Source organism: Crassostrea angulata, chromosome 10, assembly GCF_025612915.1.
Source record: "Crassostrea angulata isolate pt1a10 chromosome 10, ASM2561291v2, whole genome shotgun sequence".
Lineage (NCBI taxonomy): Eukaryota > Metazoa > Mollusca > Bivalvia > Ostreida > Ostreidae > Magallana > Magallana angulata.
In genome coordinates, this window is record NC_069120.1 from 32,787,241 (window position 1) to 32,802,682 (window position 15,442).

General features: G+C 33.1%; 1 protein-coding gene across 1 annotated transcript in view; it reads right to left on the reverse strand.

The window, feature by feature from the left end:
• The window catches only part of LOC128165873 (cyclin-G-associated kinase-like), a 33,870-nt gene extending 19,338 nt beyond the window's left edge, over positions 1-14,532 (reverse strand). The window contains exons 1-8 of the mRNA XM_052830784.1: positions 14,345-14,532; positions 12,922-12,983; positions 8,385-8,444; positions 7,376-7,478; positions 6,582-6,718; positions 5,707-5,832; positions 3,857-3,946; positions 2,668-2,803 (exon numbers count right to left, since the gene is read on the reverse strand). Of these exons, the coding sequence (XP_052686744.1) occupies positions 2,668-2,803; positions 3,857-3,946; positions 5,707-5,832; positions 6,582-6,718; positions 7,376-7,478; positions 8,385-8,444; positions 12,922-12,983; positions 14,345-14,474 (844 nt within the window). The 5' untranslated portion in view covers positions 14,475-14,532. The remainder of the gene's footprint in view (positions 1-2,667; positions 2,804-3,856; positions 3,947-5,706; positions 5,833-6,581; positions 6,719-7,375; positions 7,479-8,384; positions 8,445-12,921; positions 12,984-14,344) is intronic.
• Between the last annotated feature and the right edge of the window lie 910 nt (positions 14,533-15,442).

Here is a 15,442-nt window from a genome sequence, read left to right on the forward strand (position 1 = left end):
TTCCTATGTAAAAATTCATCCCCCACTGTGGCCTCACCATACCACTGGACTATTATTTTAAAAAACTTGAATCTATACAATTTGGAAATGCTTCCACTCAGATTTGGGCTTTCCTGGCCTAATAGTTTTGAGAAGAAGATTTTTTAGAGATTTTCTCTATGTATAAAAATATATCCCCCATGTGGCCCCGCCATACCCCCGGGGACCATGATTTGAACAAACTTGAATCTACATTATCTGAGGATGGTTACCCGCCAATTTGAGCTTCCCTGGTCAAATAGTTTTTGAGAAGAATATTTTTAAAGATTTTCTCTATATATTCCTATGTAAAACTTGATCCCCCAATTGTGGCCCCACCCTATCCCCAGGGACCATGATTTGAACAAAATTGAATCTACACTATCTGAGGGTGCTTCCTGGCCTAATTGAGCTTTTCTGGATTAATAGTTTTTGAGAAGAAGATTTTTAAAGATTTTCTCTCTATATAAAAATGTATCCCCCAATTGTGGCCCTGCCCTACCCACAGGGACCATGATTTGAACAAACTTGAATCTACATTATCTGAGGATGGTTACCTGCCAATTTGAGGTTTCTTGGTCAAATAGTTTTTGAAAAGAAGATTTTTAAAGATTTTCTCTCTATATAAAAATGTATCCCCCAATTGTGGCCCTGCCCTACCCACAGGGACCATGATTTGAACAAACTTGAATCTACATTATCTGAGGATGGTTACCTGCCAATTTGAGGTTTCTTGGTCAAATAGTTTTTGAAAAGAAGATTTTTAAAGATTTTCTCTATATATTCCTATGTTAAACTTGATCCCCCAATTGTGGCCCCGCCCTACCCCCAGGGACCATGATTTGAACAAACTTGGATCTACACTACCTGAAGATGATTCCATTATAATTTGAGCTTTCCTGGCCTAATAGTTTTTGAGAAGAAGATTTTCTTTATATATTCCTATGTAAAACTTGATCCCCCCATTTTGGCCCCACCCTACCCCTGGGGACCATGATTTGAACGAGCTTGAATCAACACTACCTGAAGATGATTCCATTATAATTTGAGCTTTTCTGGCCTAATAGTTTTTGAGAAGAAGATTTTTTAAGATTTTCTCTATATATTCCTATGTAAAAATTCATCCCCCTATTGTGGCCCCACCCTACCCCCGAGGACCATGATTTGAACAAACTTGAATCTACACTATCTGAGGATGCTTCCACTCAAATTTGAGCTTTCCTGGCCAAAAAGTTTTTGAGAAGAAGATTTTTATAGATTTTCTCTATATATTCCTATGTAAAACTTGATCCCCCAATTGTGGCCCCACCCTAGCCCCGGGGACCATGATTTGAACAAACTTAAATCTATACTACCTGAGGATGCCTCCACACAAGTTTTAGCTTTTCAGGCCGAATAGTTTTTGAGAAGAAGATTTTTGAAAAATACCAACAAATTTCAATAATTCTCAATTATCTCCCCTTTAAAGAGGGCGTGGCCCTTCATTTGAACAAACTTGAATCATCTTCACCTAGTGGTGCTTTGTGCCAAATTTGGTTGAAATCTGCCCAGTGGTTCTTGAGAAGAAGATGAAAATGTGAAAAGTTAACAACGACAACGACAACGACGACAACGACAGACAACGGACAAATTGTGATCAGAAAAGCTCACTTGAGCCTTTGGCTCAGGTGAGCTAAAAATCGTGCATCACTCTTGCGAGTACACAAAACGTTGTAAAACGTTCGTACTAATGTTCGTGCGTTGCACTGCAATAATTAGGATTGCGTTGGGTCGCGTCTGAATAGTGTGCATGTCCACTATTCAGAGGAGACTTGATGCGACCTGTAAAACGTGTGAAATGTATGCGAGAGCTTGTGCGAAGCTCAAAAATTTCGATCGCAAAGTGGTGTAAAGTGGTTGTGCGCCAATTGAGAAAGAGGCTTAAGGACCTACATGGTGACCTGATAATAATGCAAACCAGTAACAAACCAATACAATGGACATTTGATAATTTCAATTAACACCGTGCAGAACCCCTGACCCTGGGGCCACAGGTCTCCTTGCTTATCATGATAATAGTAGATATTTAAAGATGATTTTAACCCAAAACTTATGGCCCATGGTCATAAATTTCAACATTGCAATCCATTCTTTCTATACATGCAATACAATCAATTTCTTTTAGATATTAGCTTCAGAAAAGGATGTTAACCAATGAATCAAACTGATAAATCTAGCTAAGACTGTTTTTCTTCCTTTTTAAATGATACATTTATCATGCTGCATAATATGGGTGAACCTGGTATTTGGTTTGCATCCACTTTTACAAAGTTACCATTCTATTGATATTGTACAATTTTCTTTTGAAATGGTAATTATATATACATAAAAATAAAATGTATTTTAAGCCAATTTAAAAGAAGTAATATACAAATTTGCAGTGCAAATGAGTTTGCTGAACTTAGTTTTAAATACCGGTAACTTGAATGTAATGGATTTTAAAATTTAAACACTTCTGATGCCTGAGGAATTTTATCTGGAAATACTGATAAAATACTTTTCATTTTTTAAAAAAGTTAAAAACATTCTTATGAATATAATATCCATAAACATACATGTAAATGTCTTCTGAATCCACTAATGATAGATTTTCTTGATGAAATCACTTACTGATTAAATTGTGCAACACCTTATACTGGGTATCAGTGCTTGGAATGCTATAGTTTGCATTGATGATTCTCAATTTGGCTGAATCCTCAAACGGATGATTGCCAAAGCAAAGCATGTAAAGTAAACATCCTAGAGCCTGAAAATATAATCAAATCACTGTAACTATAGTCTGTCCCAAGTTAACATTTACATCACTTGTTGAAGATCTTTAAAATACCCATTCCTTTCAAAGAAAATCAATTATATTTTGATATTTTTTCATTGACCCATCATACCAGTATCTTTTCACCCAGAGAAATTCACAGGACTGAAAATATATTTTTTTTGAGATTTATAAAACGATAATCCAAAATCTTGTATCATTTGGAAGTCACTCGGAACACATCACATTATTTTTCAACATTTTATGTCTGCCAGGTATATTCATGTCCTTTGCAGACCTTTTTTCAGCCGTCTATTGAAACCTAACAAGTTAGAGCCTAGAGGGGTACATGTTTCAAAGGAGAAATCTTGCGATTTTTTCATACTCTTTATTGAATGAACATCGCTTGAACCCTGGGGTATCTATAAATATCAAATGAATAAGCAAATGGGATGCAATCTTGGGACAGAGTATAGGGATATTTAATTTTTGTGTATATCATAAAATTATATGATTAAATCATTTTTAAATTCATTTTTATTGAAGAAAAAATCCCCATAAAAGGTTTTCCTAAAGTTTGACAAGCTAGATCTACTTGGTAGATCTGCCTTTTAAATTATATCTTCAGGTCATTATAATTATGTTTTAATTATTGATGAATACATTTTCTATATAATAATTATATTTTACTAGTTAACTAGTTAGCGATTGCCTTTCTTGTAATTAAAATAAACACGCATATTTTCAACAGAAACAAAAATTTTGGTTCATTTCACTAGGAAAACATTTCTTTTGTAACATGAATACAGAAAATTCATTTTAATTTATCCAGGTGATCTAATTACACACTGGATATGTTAAAAAGAGAAGCTACCAGGATATGCAGCAGTAAAACATTGTAGTCAAATTCATCAAGTGAACTTTGTCATCTTTAACCCTCAAATACCTGCAGGTTTGTCTTCAAACATACTGTTAATCAAGATACCATAGATTATCTCTATGAATATTTGCTTTATCATACATTATCTTTATTAATTAAATACATACCCATATATCACTTGCTTCACATATGGGAGAGTTTTGATAAAGGTCTAACATTTCAGGTGCTCGATACATTGGGGTTGTATTTTTGGTAATCTGAAACATAACAAATAATCCAAACATGCTGAGAAAACTGACAAAATATTGTATAAACAGATAAAAATTGGGTATTAATAGAAAAAGAACAGATTTTTCTAACAGCTCATCACAGGTAATTCTCCCAATTCATGTATAAAACATTTCATTCCACATGTCTATCCAACTGTTTGTACAGAATTGAAAGGTTTCTCTGCATGGGTTACAAACCCTGATCACCATTGGGTATGCCTATTTCATGCTGCAATGCAGACGTGTAGAGCTTAACCCACATTTATACACTCCTATTCTTGGTAAGACTTGTACAAATGAAAAAATGTTTTACATATTTATTTTGATCAAATTGAAAACTTCATGTTGGATGGTGCCAGGTATACGAAATGAAGCAAAACAATCCTAAAAATTACTCACAAGAAATAAAAAGACAATGTTTCAAGTAAAATATAGGCCTCAAATTGTCCATCATATCAGATAAAGCATAGTCTTTAAGCATACCGGTAATCATGCCTATCACCTTTCAATCTCTTACAAACTAGACAGTTTATTGCTTAAAACCATAAAGTAAACAATAGAACTTCTGACTCAAACAGGACACAAAGTCCCATGCTGTGAACTTATCATGAATGACCTCAGGTAAGTCAATGAGGTATCAGGAAAAAATGTACCCAAGAGAAAACTTACCCAGAAGACAACGTACCCAATTCCTGGGGTACATTTCCTATAAGAGAGAATGTACCCAGGTACGTTTTCTCATGGAGAAAAAGTACCTTAGGAAAATCATAAACATTATAATGTTAAATAGTTTTAAGTACTATTTTACAGCATAAATATAGTGGAATATATGAATTTTATAGATATATATTTACATTTTCTAGTGATAACACTACATATCGATTTTGTACTATATAACTCATAAAGCCAAATTGAAGCGCCAGTGGGGTTTGCTTATCTATATTTAAATATTTAATCGTATTACGTGTCAGGTAACAAAACATAGTTTTATACAATTTCAGTGAATAGATCAGAAGTTCTTTGTTTTGTCTACGCAATTTTGGGACAACCTTCACATGTTTAATTCTTATCAGGATTAAGAGTCGCCATTATTACCTGTAAACAAATCACATCACTTTACAGGCCTGGTAACGGTATTTAAAAGATATTCAGAGGCAAGTAAAGTAATGGTACCTAAAGTAAAATGTCTCAGGAATTTTTTGGTATCAAAATTTCCACAGAATATAATACGTGTACTAAATTAGATAAATAAGTCCAAAACCTTGCACAACTTTTTGTGTGCCATAAATATGCAGTTCTTTTGTAGGGATGGAACTACAGCTATACGGTCCATCAAACCAAATTTTCTGTTGATCTAGTCTTCTGCAGCTATGTGATATGTAAAAGCCAGATGGGGCTAAGGAGAGAGAATGTATGATCTGGACAAGATTTTAACAAGTTTGATATGACTTTCACCTTTGACAAAGACATTTGGTTCAAGGTCTGCCCTTTACCAAAAAGCACTGTATGAGTGAAGTATTTAATACCCTATCATTGGCCATATCAGCCCAACAGGAGAGACAATTTTTTTGTCTATACAAGGATTTTACACAAAAGTCTACTCACACCTTCTTAACTTTCAACCTTGAAACTTGATTCAAGATAACTGCACATCCTTTTCCAAAGGTACTCTGTGAGTGAAGCATAAGCCAGATTGGGAAAAAGAAGGAAAAAATGAAGGGGTCAAAACAAATAAGTTTAATGATCACCTCATCTTCAACCAGGCTTCTCTGAATGGCTGACCAAGACCTATCTGGAAAGTGTGTTTCTGTTGTGGCACTGCCAAAGTCACACAGCTTGATCATTCCTTTGGAACTTACCAGTAGGTTCTCAACCTAGGAATTAAATTCAAACTCACAGTTTTGCATATTTAATATTTTGCAATGTGAAAGTAATCACGAAAAAAAGTGAAAATAAATCATAGCATAAATTACCAGAAATACGGTATTATGAGGTGATCAAACACACTCAGGCGTGATCAAGTCTATCATAAAGCCCTAGGGGCTTTATTGGATTTTATCACCCCCACCATATTTGATCATCTCATAATACTAAAAGAATGAATCTCATTTATCAATTTTCTTGCTTATTCTAATCATAATATATTTTCTTTGCTCTCTTAAATTCACTATTTATAATGCTGAAATGTTATAAAAGAGGAATTGCTGGATGTGTTTCTTGAAATTTAAAAATGTTTCACACATATGACACACATACGCTCATTTAAGATTGTGGAAAAAAGAATTAAGTATTTGAACTATTTTGAAAGACTTTGAACAGATATCCAAATTAATCTGTGCAATTCAAATATTACATTACAAATTTCAATGCTTTTCATGAACAGATGCTGTCATACACACCTACGTTACAAATCATATTTTTATCTAAAAGATCAGAGACACTTATTATATTTATTTCAGCCAAAAAAGGAGCACTACTGCATTATTACAGAAACCCTGTTGACTGCAATCAATTTTGCCTTTTTTGAATACATCAAATTATGTATCATTACATTAATCTGACACAAGAATATGCATAGTAAAACTTATTCACATGCAGTCACTAACTATAAAAATGTACATACCTTTAAATCTCTGTGAATAATTGGAGGATTTTGTCTGTGCATGTGCTGTATTGCAAGAGATGCTTGGAAAAAAATCTGAATAACATCACTGCACGGTAGAGGTGATCCAGCACCATTTAGAACAGAAATAAGTTGGCCTGAAATAAGATGAAGTACAAAAATATGAAGGTTAGTTGAAAGTATGATATATTCTAGATTAAAACACAGGTGCCCCTACACCCTCCTCCACAAAAAAAAAGATGAGGAAATAACGAAAAGGATAAACATTTTCACAAGGTACTAATCTGATATGCTTCCTATGTTCAAATAGTTTAACCCTTGACCTTTGACTTTGTAATCTCAAAATCAATAGGGTCATCTGTTCCATGAGAGTTACTAATGTAAAAAGATGATGTATGTCAAAGGGTTCTCAAATAATGATTAGACTACAGTCTACTATTTAGTGTTCAGGTTAGTTTGACCCCTGAACTTTGACCTAACGACCACAAATTAAAAAGGGGATCAAATATTTCTTTGGCCAGTTAGGGGATACCTGTGTATTAAATTTGATAGGTGTGTCTTCATATTTTTATATGCTGACTCAAACTTCAACTTAATCTTTTAAATGAAAGTCCATTAACCGTAGAAAAAAAATTCTGGTTTAGAATTCTGGTCAGTACTATCAGCCAAATTTTGGGCAGAGGCAATTTTATTTGTAAACCAAAAGGTGACATCAGAGAGACTTGCATTTTTAAATGTTTGAGAATTATTGCAGATCATCTATTATTAATTGAAAAACGGCTGTTTGTACTAACCTGTACAAAGCTCAGTCAGCAAGAGGTACTCGCACTGTCCTTTGTCCGAGTCCGAGGCAGCAGCAATAAACTTGACAATGTTGGGATGACCTGATAGTTTTTTCTATTGCCAAATTTAAGGAAAGTTTACATATAACCATGGATGGAAGGATATAGAACTGAACAGGAATCACTAAATAGTACAATTCATGAAACAGTAGTTCATAATGGGAGTATGGGGGGGGGGGGGAGTCTTCTTAAGGCAGTATGTTTTCCATTTGTATAGATAAAATTTTGATGATAAACTATTTAACATTAGTGTGTACGATATTTGGATGAAATTTGAATTTAAATAATCTTTAATAGATATGATTAAGCACATATCTATACAATTATATGCATACATGTAGCTGTTGGCACCATTTATATTTTGTGGAACCAAAAATGCTAACTAGAATGCACAGCCAAATGTGATATGTTTACACTGGCAGTATTTTCACACAAAATCTTGTATTTCAAAGGCTCCTGTACAGTATTTGGGTCTTCAACTTATCACATGTATATTTATAGAATGTTTTAAAGATGATTTTGAATCATTTCTACATGCATTTCATTATCATACATTGTACTTCCTTTTTTTAATGGTGCATGTTATAGTGTGTCTTTACAATAATTATTTTCCTCCAAATTCTGAAAAAAGTAATGTTCAGATTTTGTCATCTTAAAATTATTAAATGTTGATTACATGCATATGTTCAATAATATTTGAGTCTGTTGATCAATTTCAAGATTCAACACCGATAATTGTGACAATAATGTAAAATCTAAGTTAAACTACCCATGCATTAGTATGCATACAGTACCATTAGGACTGGTCCTTAACATGATAAGAAATATAACTCACAATACCACGTCATATACATCTTTTACACGTAAAATATGGCAAAAATACATGCAGTATGGCCATGGTGAAATAACCCTATGCATGCTAATAGTAGATTATTTCAGAAACTAAATCTGCCAAGGATACAAGATATTTGATTTCATTCATAACCATCTCATTCTTTTCCTTATCATGAGCAAGCAACCTCTGAAAAAAAAAGAAAAAAACTCTAATACTACATAAATTCTGCATCACTAATCTTTCATGATATCCTGTTGCCTATTTTCTCCTTAGAAAATTGCAAGGTTAATGAAAAAGTCATTTATAATCACACATTATTTGCACCACAAAGCAAGAAGTTAATAATATGTACACTTAGCAAGGAGAGAGTTTGAAATAATAATTTAGTTTAGCTGTAATTGGAAACAACTAAAATTTGAACAACAGGAAAACAAACTGAAATATGGAATGAAGCATCGATAGAGGAAAAAAGGAATAGTTCTTTCAACACAATCAAAACAATTTTTTTAAATATTTCATATCTACAGCCATCTACACTCCAATATGAAAAAGCTAGGCCAAAGTCAAAGTATAAGGAATTTTCTGAGTCATTGATATTTAAAATGACGAACATCCCTCTAATCCTCAAAGCAACTTATGGAGGAATATAAATTTCATTCAACTAAAATCTTCATAAGTCATCTTGGGGACTTTTTCTCATTTCTTTATAACTGATGTTATATAAAGCATCTGAGGAATGTTCCTCTTTTTTCTTTATGCCAAAAAATTTAACATAGCCATTCTTTACTCTTTCAAAATTTTGACATGCACACAAGTATATCTGACACAAGGTTGGCTTTTTAAAAAAGCTAAGAAAGTCAGCCAGCAGAATATTAGTTTTATGTCAAAAGTGAATAAACAAATCTATTAAAATACAAGAAATACAGCTTCTATAACAATTCTATAATATTATATGTGTGTACATTTAGTTTGCACCTTTATTTTTTTTTGGCTGTAGGTGAGGAGATAAGCACGTGCCAGTGTACATAGTGTATGACTGCACACCTACTTATCACTTAGTTATAACTTTGCAAAGATTCCTTTCTGAATTTCATGGTACCGTCGCAAACTACTACCAATATATATCATTTTCTTACTAAGAGAGTCAGAAGATATGGGGACTCCTGACCCTGGCTGCGGAAGATACCCATGAACAGTTTTTCAATATGACAATGCGCATTTTGACCTAAATACTGACAAGTTTCGTAACTTCTACAACTTTCTCTTACACAGACTATCTAATTCCTTCCCAGAATTCCAATTTACACAAGAGCAATTGAAGTTTCATCCCAACTTAATTAGTCAGCCTGCAGGCTGACTAAAAACATAGGTAATCACAGATTACAAAGCTCACCGAGACGAGGCATCAACTTTATGAGGCATCACCTTTAAAACCACCTTTATCATATGATATGAAAATCATAGTTAATGATCTTGGATATTCATGGATACTGTTTTGACACAATATCGTATATCATATGTAAAAAAATTGTATGATAATCCTATGTTCATTTCATACATTATTATAAGATACAATGTTTATCAATACAATATTATAAAATATGATATTGCATCCAATGATACTTACAATATATATCATTTAATACAATATAATATTGTACAATTTTCAATATGTATTGAAAAAAGATTTCAGGAACTCTGGATGCAGGGTGTTAGGGCCAAAAAAATACTCATTTATTTATTTTCTAGATTATCACAAACCTCCTAAGAGAAGACTACGAACTTTAATTAGATAACCACAACCAATAAAAAGTGTAAAAGATATTAAGACTATTGCCATGTTCATTGTTTCCTAAGAGAAGCGGACCGTCAAATCCTTCAGTGGCTTTCCTATCCATTCCCCCTAAAGATTTCATGCATACCAACTTTACTATCAGTACACGTCTAACGAAAATTTTGAATTTTACAGAAATTCTGTTTAAGTAATGAAGTTGAAATGTAAAACTTATCGTGAAAGGAGAAACTTCATTCAAATTATTTTTACAAATTTAAAACCACCTTTATCATATGATATGAAAATCATAGTTAATGATCTTGGATATTCATGGATACTGTTTTGACACAATATCGTATATCATATGTAAAAAAATTGTATGATAATCCTATGTTCATTTCATACATTATTATAAGATACAATGTTTATCAATACAATATTATAAAATATGATATTGCATCCAATGATACTTACAATATATATCATTTAATACAATATAATACTGTAATAAATATTGATGCAATATGATTTTGTAACATATAATATGACATTGTATCGTGTTATACATTATTGTATTTAATCACATAATACAATATCATAATATCTAATATAAATACAATATAGCATTATTTGATACTATATCATATCACATAATACATCACAATATTGTAACATATTGTATAATATAGTATAATTTTGTATTGTATGATATTGTATCATATTTGATACACAATATTGTATCATATGATACAATATAATTTGATAAAACATTGTTTCATATCATATGATACAATATCATCTGATACAGTACGATATTATATAATACAATATCATTTTATACAATATCATATCATATGATACAATATCATATTATACAATATCATATTATATGATATCTTATAATATCATATAATACAATTTCATGTATTATATAACAATATATTATATAAACCAATATCATATTATACAATATTGTATCATACGATATGCTATAATTATAATATACAATATCGTATCATATGATACAATATCATATATTGCAATATAATATGAAACAATATCATTCGATAAAATAATATATTATACAATATCATATTCTACAATATTGTATAATAATATACAATACTATACATAACAATATCATAATACAATATCATATAATAATGTACAAAAAAATTGATACAATATCATATCATATCATATAATTTTTTACAATATAATGTATGATATTACATTGTATCATATAAAACAATAGTGTATCATATCATAGATTATATATCATAGGAATCATGTTAAATCATTTAACAACAAACACATCTATCAAGCAGGTTTGAGTGAGGTAGGAGAATTTTTAGCATCCTTGATAATGGAGATCAGGCTCTGCATCTGAAGCTACCTCTGCAATTCATTTATATTATAGTTAAATCAATTATGCAAGCTATTATCTATAAAACATGTAACCTGTTCCAAAAAACTAAACCTCATCCAGCATCAGAAACCTATGGCTCAGATTCAGCATTCAAGCCTGTCAGATGCATCAGTATCATGAGATGCATCATCCCTGCAAGTTTGGTGATGTAAGGACCAGTAATAACTAAGATATAATCATCAGAGGGCACCTGCTCTAAAAACTTTAACCAGCTCTTAAAACCTTAACCTCATCCAGCATCCGAAACCTATGGCTCAGATTCAGCATTCATTCCTGTCAGGTGCATCAGTATCGTAAGACGCACCATCCTTGCAAGTTTGGTGAAGTTAGGACCAGAAATAACTAAGATATATTTTTTAGCATCCTTGATAATGGAGATCAGGCTCTGCATCTGAAGCTACCTCTGCCATTCATTTATATTATAGTTAGATCATATATGCAAGTTTGAAAAAGTGCTATTACCTACATATATTAAACATGTGACCTGTTCCAAAAAAACTAAACCTCATCCAGCATCCGAAACCTATGGCTCAGATTCAGCATTCAAGCCTGTCAGGTGCATCAGTATCATAAGACACACCATCCATGTAAGTTTGGTAAAGTTAGGACCAGTAATAACTAAGATATGATCATCAGAGGGCACCTGCTCTAAAAACTTTAACCAGCTCTTAAAACCTTAACCTCATCCAGCATCCGAAACCTATGGCTCAGATTCAGCATTCAAGCCTGTCAGGTGCATCAGTATCATAAGACGCACCATCCATGCAAGTTTGGTGAAGTTGGGACCAGTAGTAACTTAGAAATGGCTATCAAAGGGCACCTGCAACAAAAACTTTAACCTGCTCGAAAAACCTAACTTCATCTAGCATCCGAAACCTTCGGCTCAGATTCAGCATTCAAGCCTGTCAGGTGCAAAAGTATCATAAGACACACCATCCATGCAAGTTTGGTGAAGTAAGGACCAGTAGTAAGTAAGATATAATCATCAGAGGGCACCTGCTCCAAAAACTTTAACCAGCTCTAAAAACCTTAACCTCATCCAGCATCCGAAACCTATGGCTCAGATTCAGCATTCAAGCCTGTCAGGTGCATCAGTATCATAAGACACACCATCTATGCAAGTTTGGTGAAGTTTAGACCAGTAGTAACTTAGAAATGGCTATCAAAGGGCACCTGCAACAAAAACTTTAACCTGCTCCAAACACCTTAACCTCCTCCAGCATCTGAAATTCATGGCCCAGATTCAGCATCCAAGTCTCTCAAGTCCATTAGTAGGTCCAGATGCATCATTCATGCAAGTTTGGTGAAGATAGGACAAGTAATAAGTTAGATACAGGACCTGCAACAAAAACTTTAACCAGGTCCGGACGCCGACGCCGACGCCGAGGGTATAGCATAAGCTCCCCCCGACTTCGTCTCGGTGAGCTAAAAATTACATCACTAAGACATAAAATACTAACTTTTAAGGCATAATCTTTTCCAGTCGTAACATCTTGTGCAACATACACAAATGCGAATCCACCTGAAATCAATAAAAGAACCCTAATAATATAAGAGAATAACTTTGTTCACATTTTGATAAATATATATTATCATAACAGTAACTTGATCCAAAGGGTTCAATTACGTCAAATTGCCAGGCAAGGATCATCAGATCAAACGACACGCGAAGCCTCGAGTTTGATCTAATGATTCGTGCCTGGCAACGAGACGTGATCTAACTCTTTGGATAAATTACATCTTTACATCACATAAATGTAAACTTCCGATACTTTCGATAAGTTTGGCAAGAATTTACTACATATTGACATGGTCCATTTATAATGCGGCTAACAGATATAGTCAGACGATAGGAAGAAATCTTTTGATCATTTTCCAACCTAGATCTCATCAGAAATCACTTGGAGAAATTTGAGAACTTGTTTTAAAGATAGCGTGAAACAAGGGCCCCCTATAAATCAAAGATGGTGAGGGTTGTCTCTTTAAGTTAGAGTTTTCAGTGAATGTTTTAATTGCAATACACAGAAATACACACAAGAATTACTGTTTTAATCATTTAGGTCTTCGGGAACAAATAATAAGAACACTACTATCCGACGACAGAGCCCCTGTGGCATGATGTGTGCAGAAAGAGTGCAAAAGAGAGAGAGAACAAGAGGAAATTTGATAATGAGAGAGAAGGAAATCAAAATTCAGGATTGAAGTGATAAATAGAAATGTGACCATGAGGAGCCAGACTGTGAAAGTTAGGAGGAATCAGACCAGGTAAAAAGGAGAGAAATTGGAAGGCTTGTAAGTTAAGAATGAAATAATTAAGAAATAAATTGATAATGAAATTCAAATATAGTTTTTTCATCTTTCTATTGAAAATGTTTGGACTGATAGAAATTTGTCCAGACTGACAAACTTCAGATGGTAGTCAATCCAAATGACTGTCAGCAGAAAAAAGATTTCAGGAACTCTGGATGCAGGGTGTTAGGGCCAAAAAAATACTCATTTATTTATTTTCTAGATTATCACAAACCTCCTAAGAGAAGACTACGAACTTTAATTAGATAACCACAACCAATAAAAAGTGTAAAAGATATTAAGACTATTGCCATGTTCATTGTTTCCTAAGAGAAGCGGACCGTCAAATCCTTCAGTGGCTTTCCTATCCATTCCCCCTAAAGATTTCATGCATACCAACTTTACTATCAGTACACGTCTAACGAAAATTTTGAATTTTACAGAAATTCTGTTTAAGTAATGAAGTTGAAATGTAAAACTTATCGTGAAAGGAGAAACTTCATTCAAATTATTTTTACAAATCGTAACAAATGTCATAAATAAAGCTATGGTCAAGATGGTGGGAGGTTTCTTAACGATTATTGACGACAATACCTTCCGCTATGACACGGCGTACACGAAGTTTCTGCTGTCCCAACTCAACGATCTGACCGACGAAATCATTTTCTATCCCTGATATATTTCCAGTCAGGGCACTAAACGCTGATTTGAAGAATTCTGTCATTTTAACACTCAAACACCATGATGATAATCTGACATAGTAGTTGGACAATGTTGACGTCAATGTTAATTTATTTACATATCGAACCCGATCTAATATAACGATGCGTCAATTTACCGGTAGCAGGACTTTTAGGACCCAAGACGTTTAGGCCCTTCATTGATAAAATGTTTAGGCGCATTTAAATATTTTGAGATGGCCCCCACAAAAAAATAGAATTTAGAAAAAAAATTTACATATAAGGTAGATGATACTACTAGTCACATAGTACATGGATTACAATATGTGGAACCTCGAAATTGTAGTATTTTTTTAGAACGACAATTTCCTATATATTTTGTACTAGATGTACCTGTATTTTGAGATGGTCCCTGAAAAGAACCAGATGGACGATTTTCTTTAAATTTTGCTAAAAAACCTAGAGTTGGATGATTTTGCATTTGGATAAAAACAAAGCGTTTTGCTATTGTAGTTTTTTTTTCCACAACCCCCTCCCCCCCCCCCCCCCCAAAAAAAAAACAAAAAAAAAAAAAACAAGAACAAATCGGCCACGGACCTAATTCACTTTGCGCAAATATATCGCGCACCTAAAGGCAGTGATTGTTATGAATATCGAACGTCGAATTCTTAATATTATGTCACAGTCACTAAAACAAAATGAAAAAATCGCTTATAACGCCAAAAATATAGCTGGTCTACGTCATCAATATACACACTTTATTTTATTGGTACAAGTAGTGACTGAACTTTATTAATAATGTGCGCTTTTCAACATTATTTAACATGCGCAAATTTCTTGGGGATGTCACTGTACCGTAGTGAGTTTTGTTTAGAAGTATTTTATCATAAAAATGTTTAACACACTTTTACAGTTGTTTTGTTTCATAAATCACCCTCGAAATGATGTACATAACTTTTTTTTATGTTTGTTTGTTTTGTTTCGAGTTTTTGCAGTTCTTTTAATGAAAAAA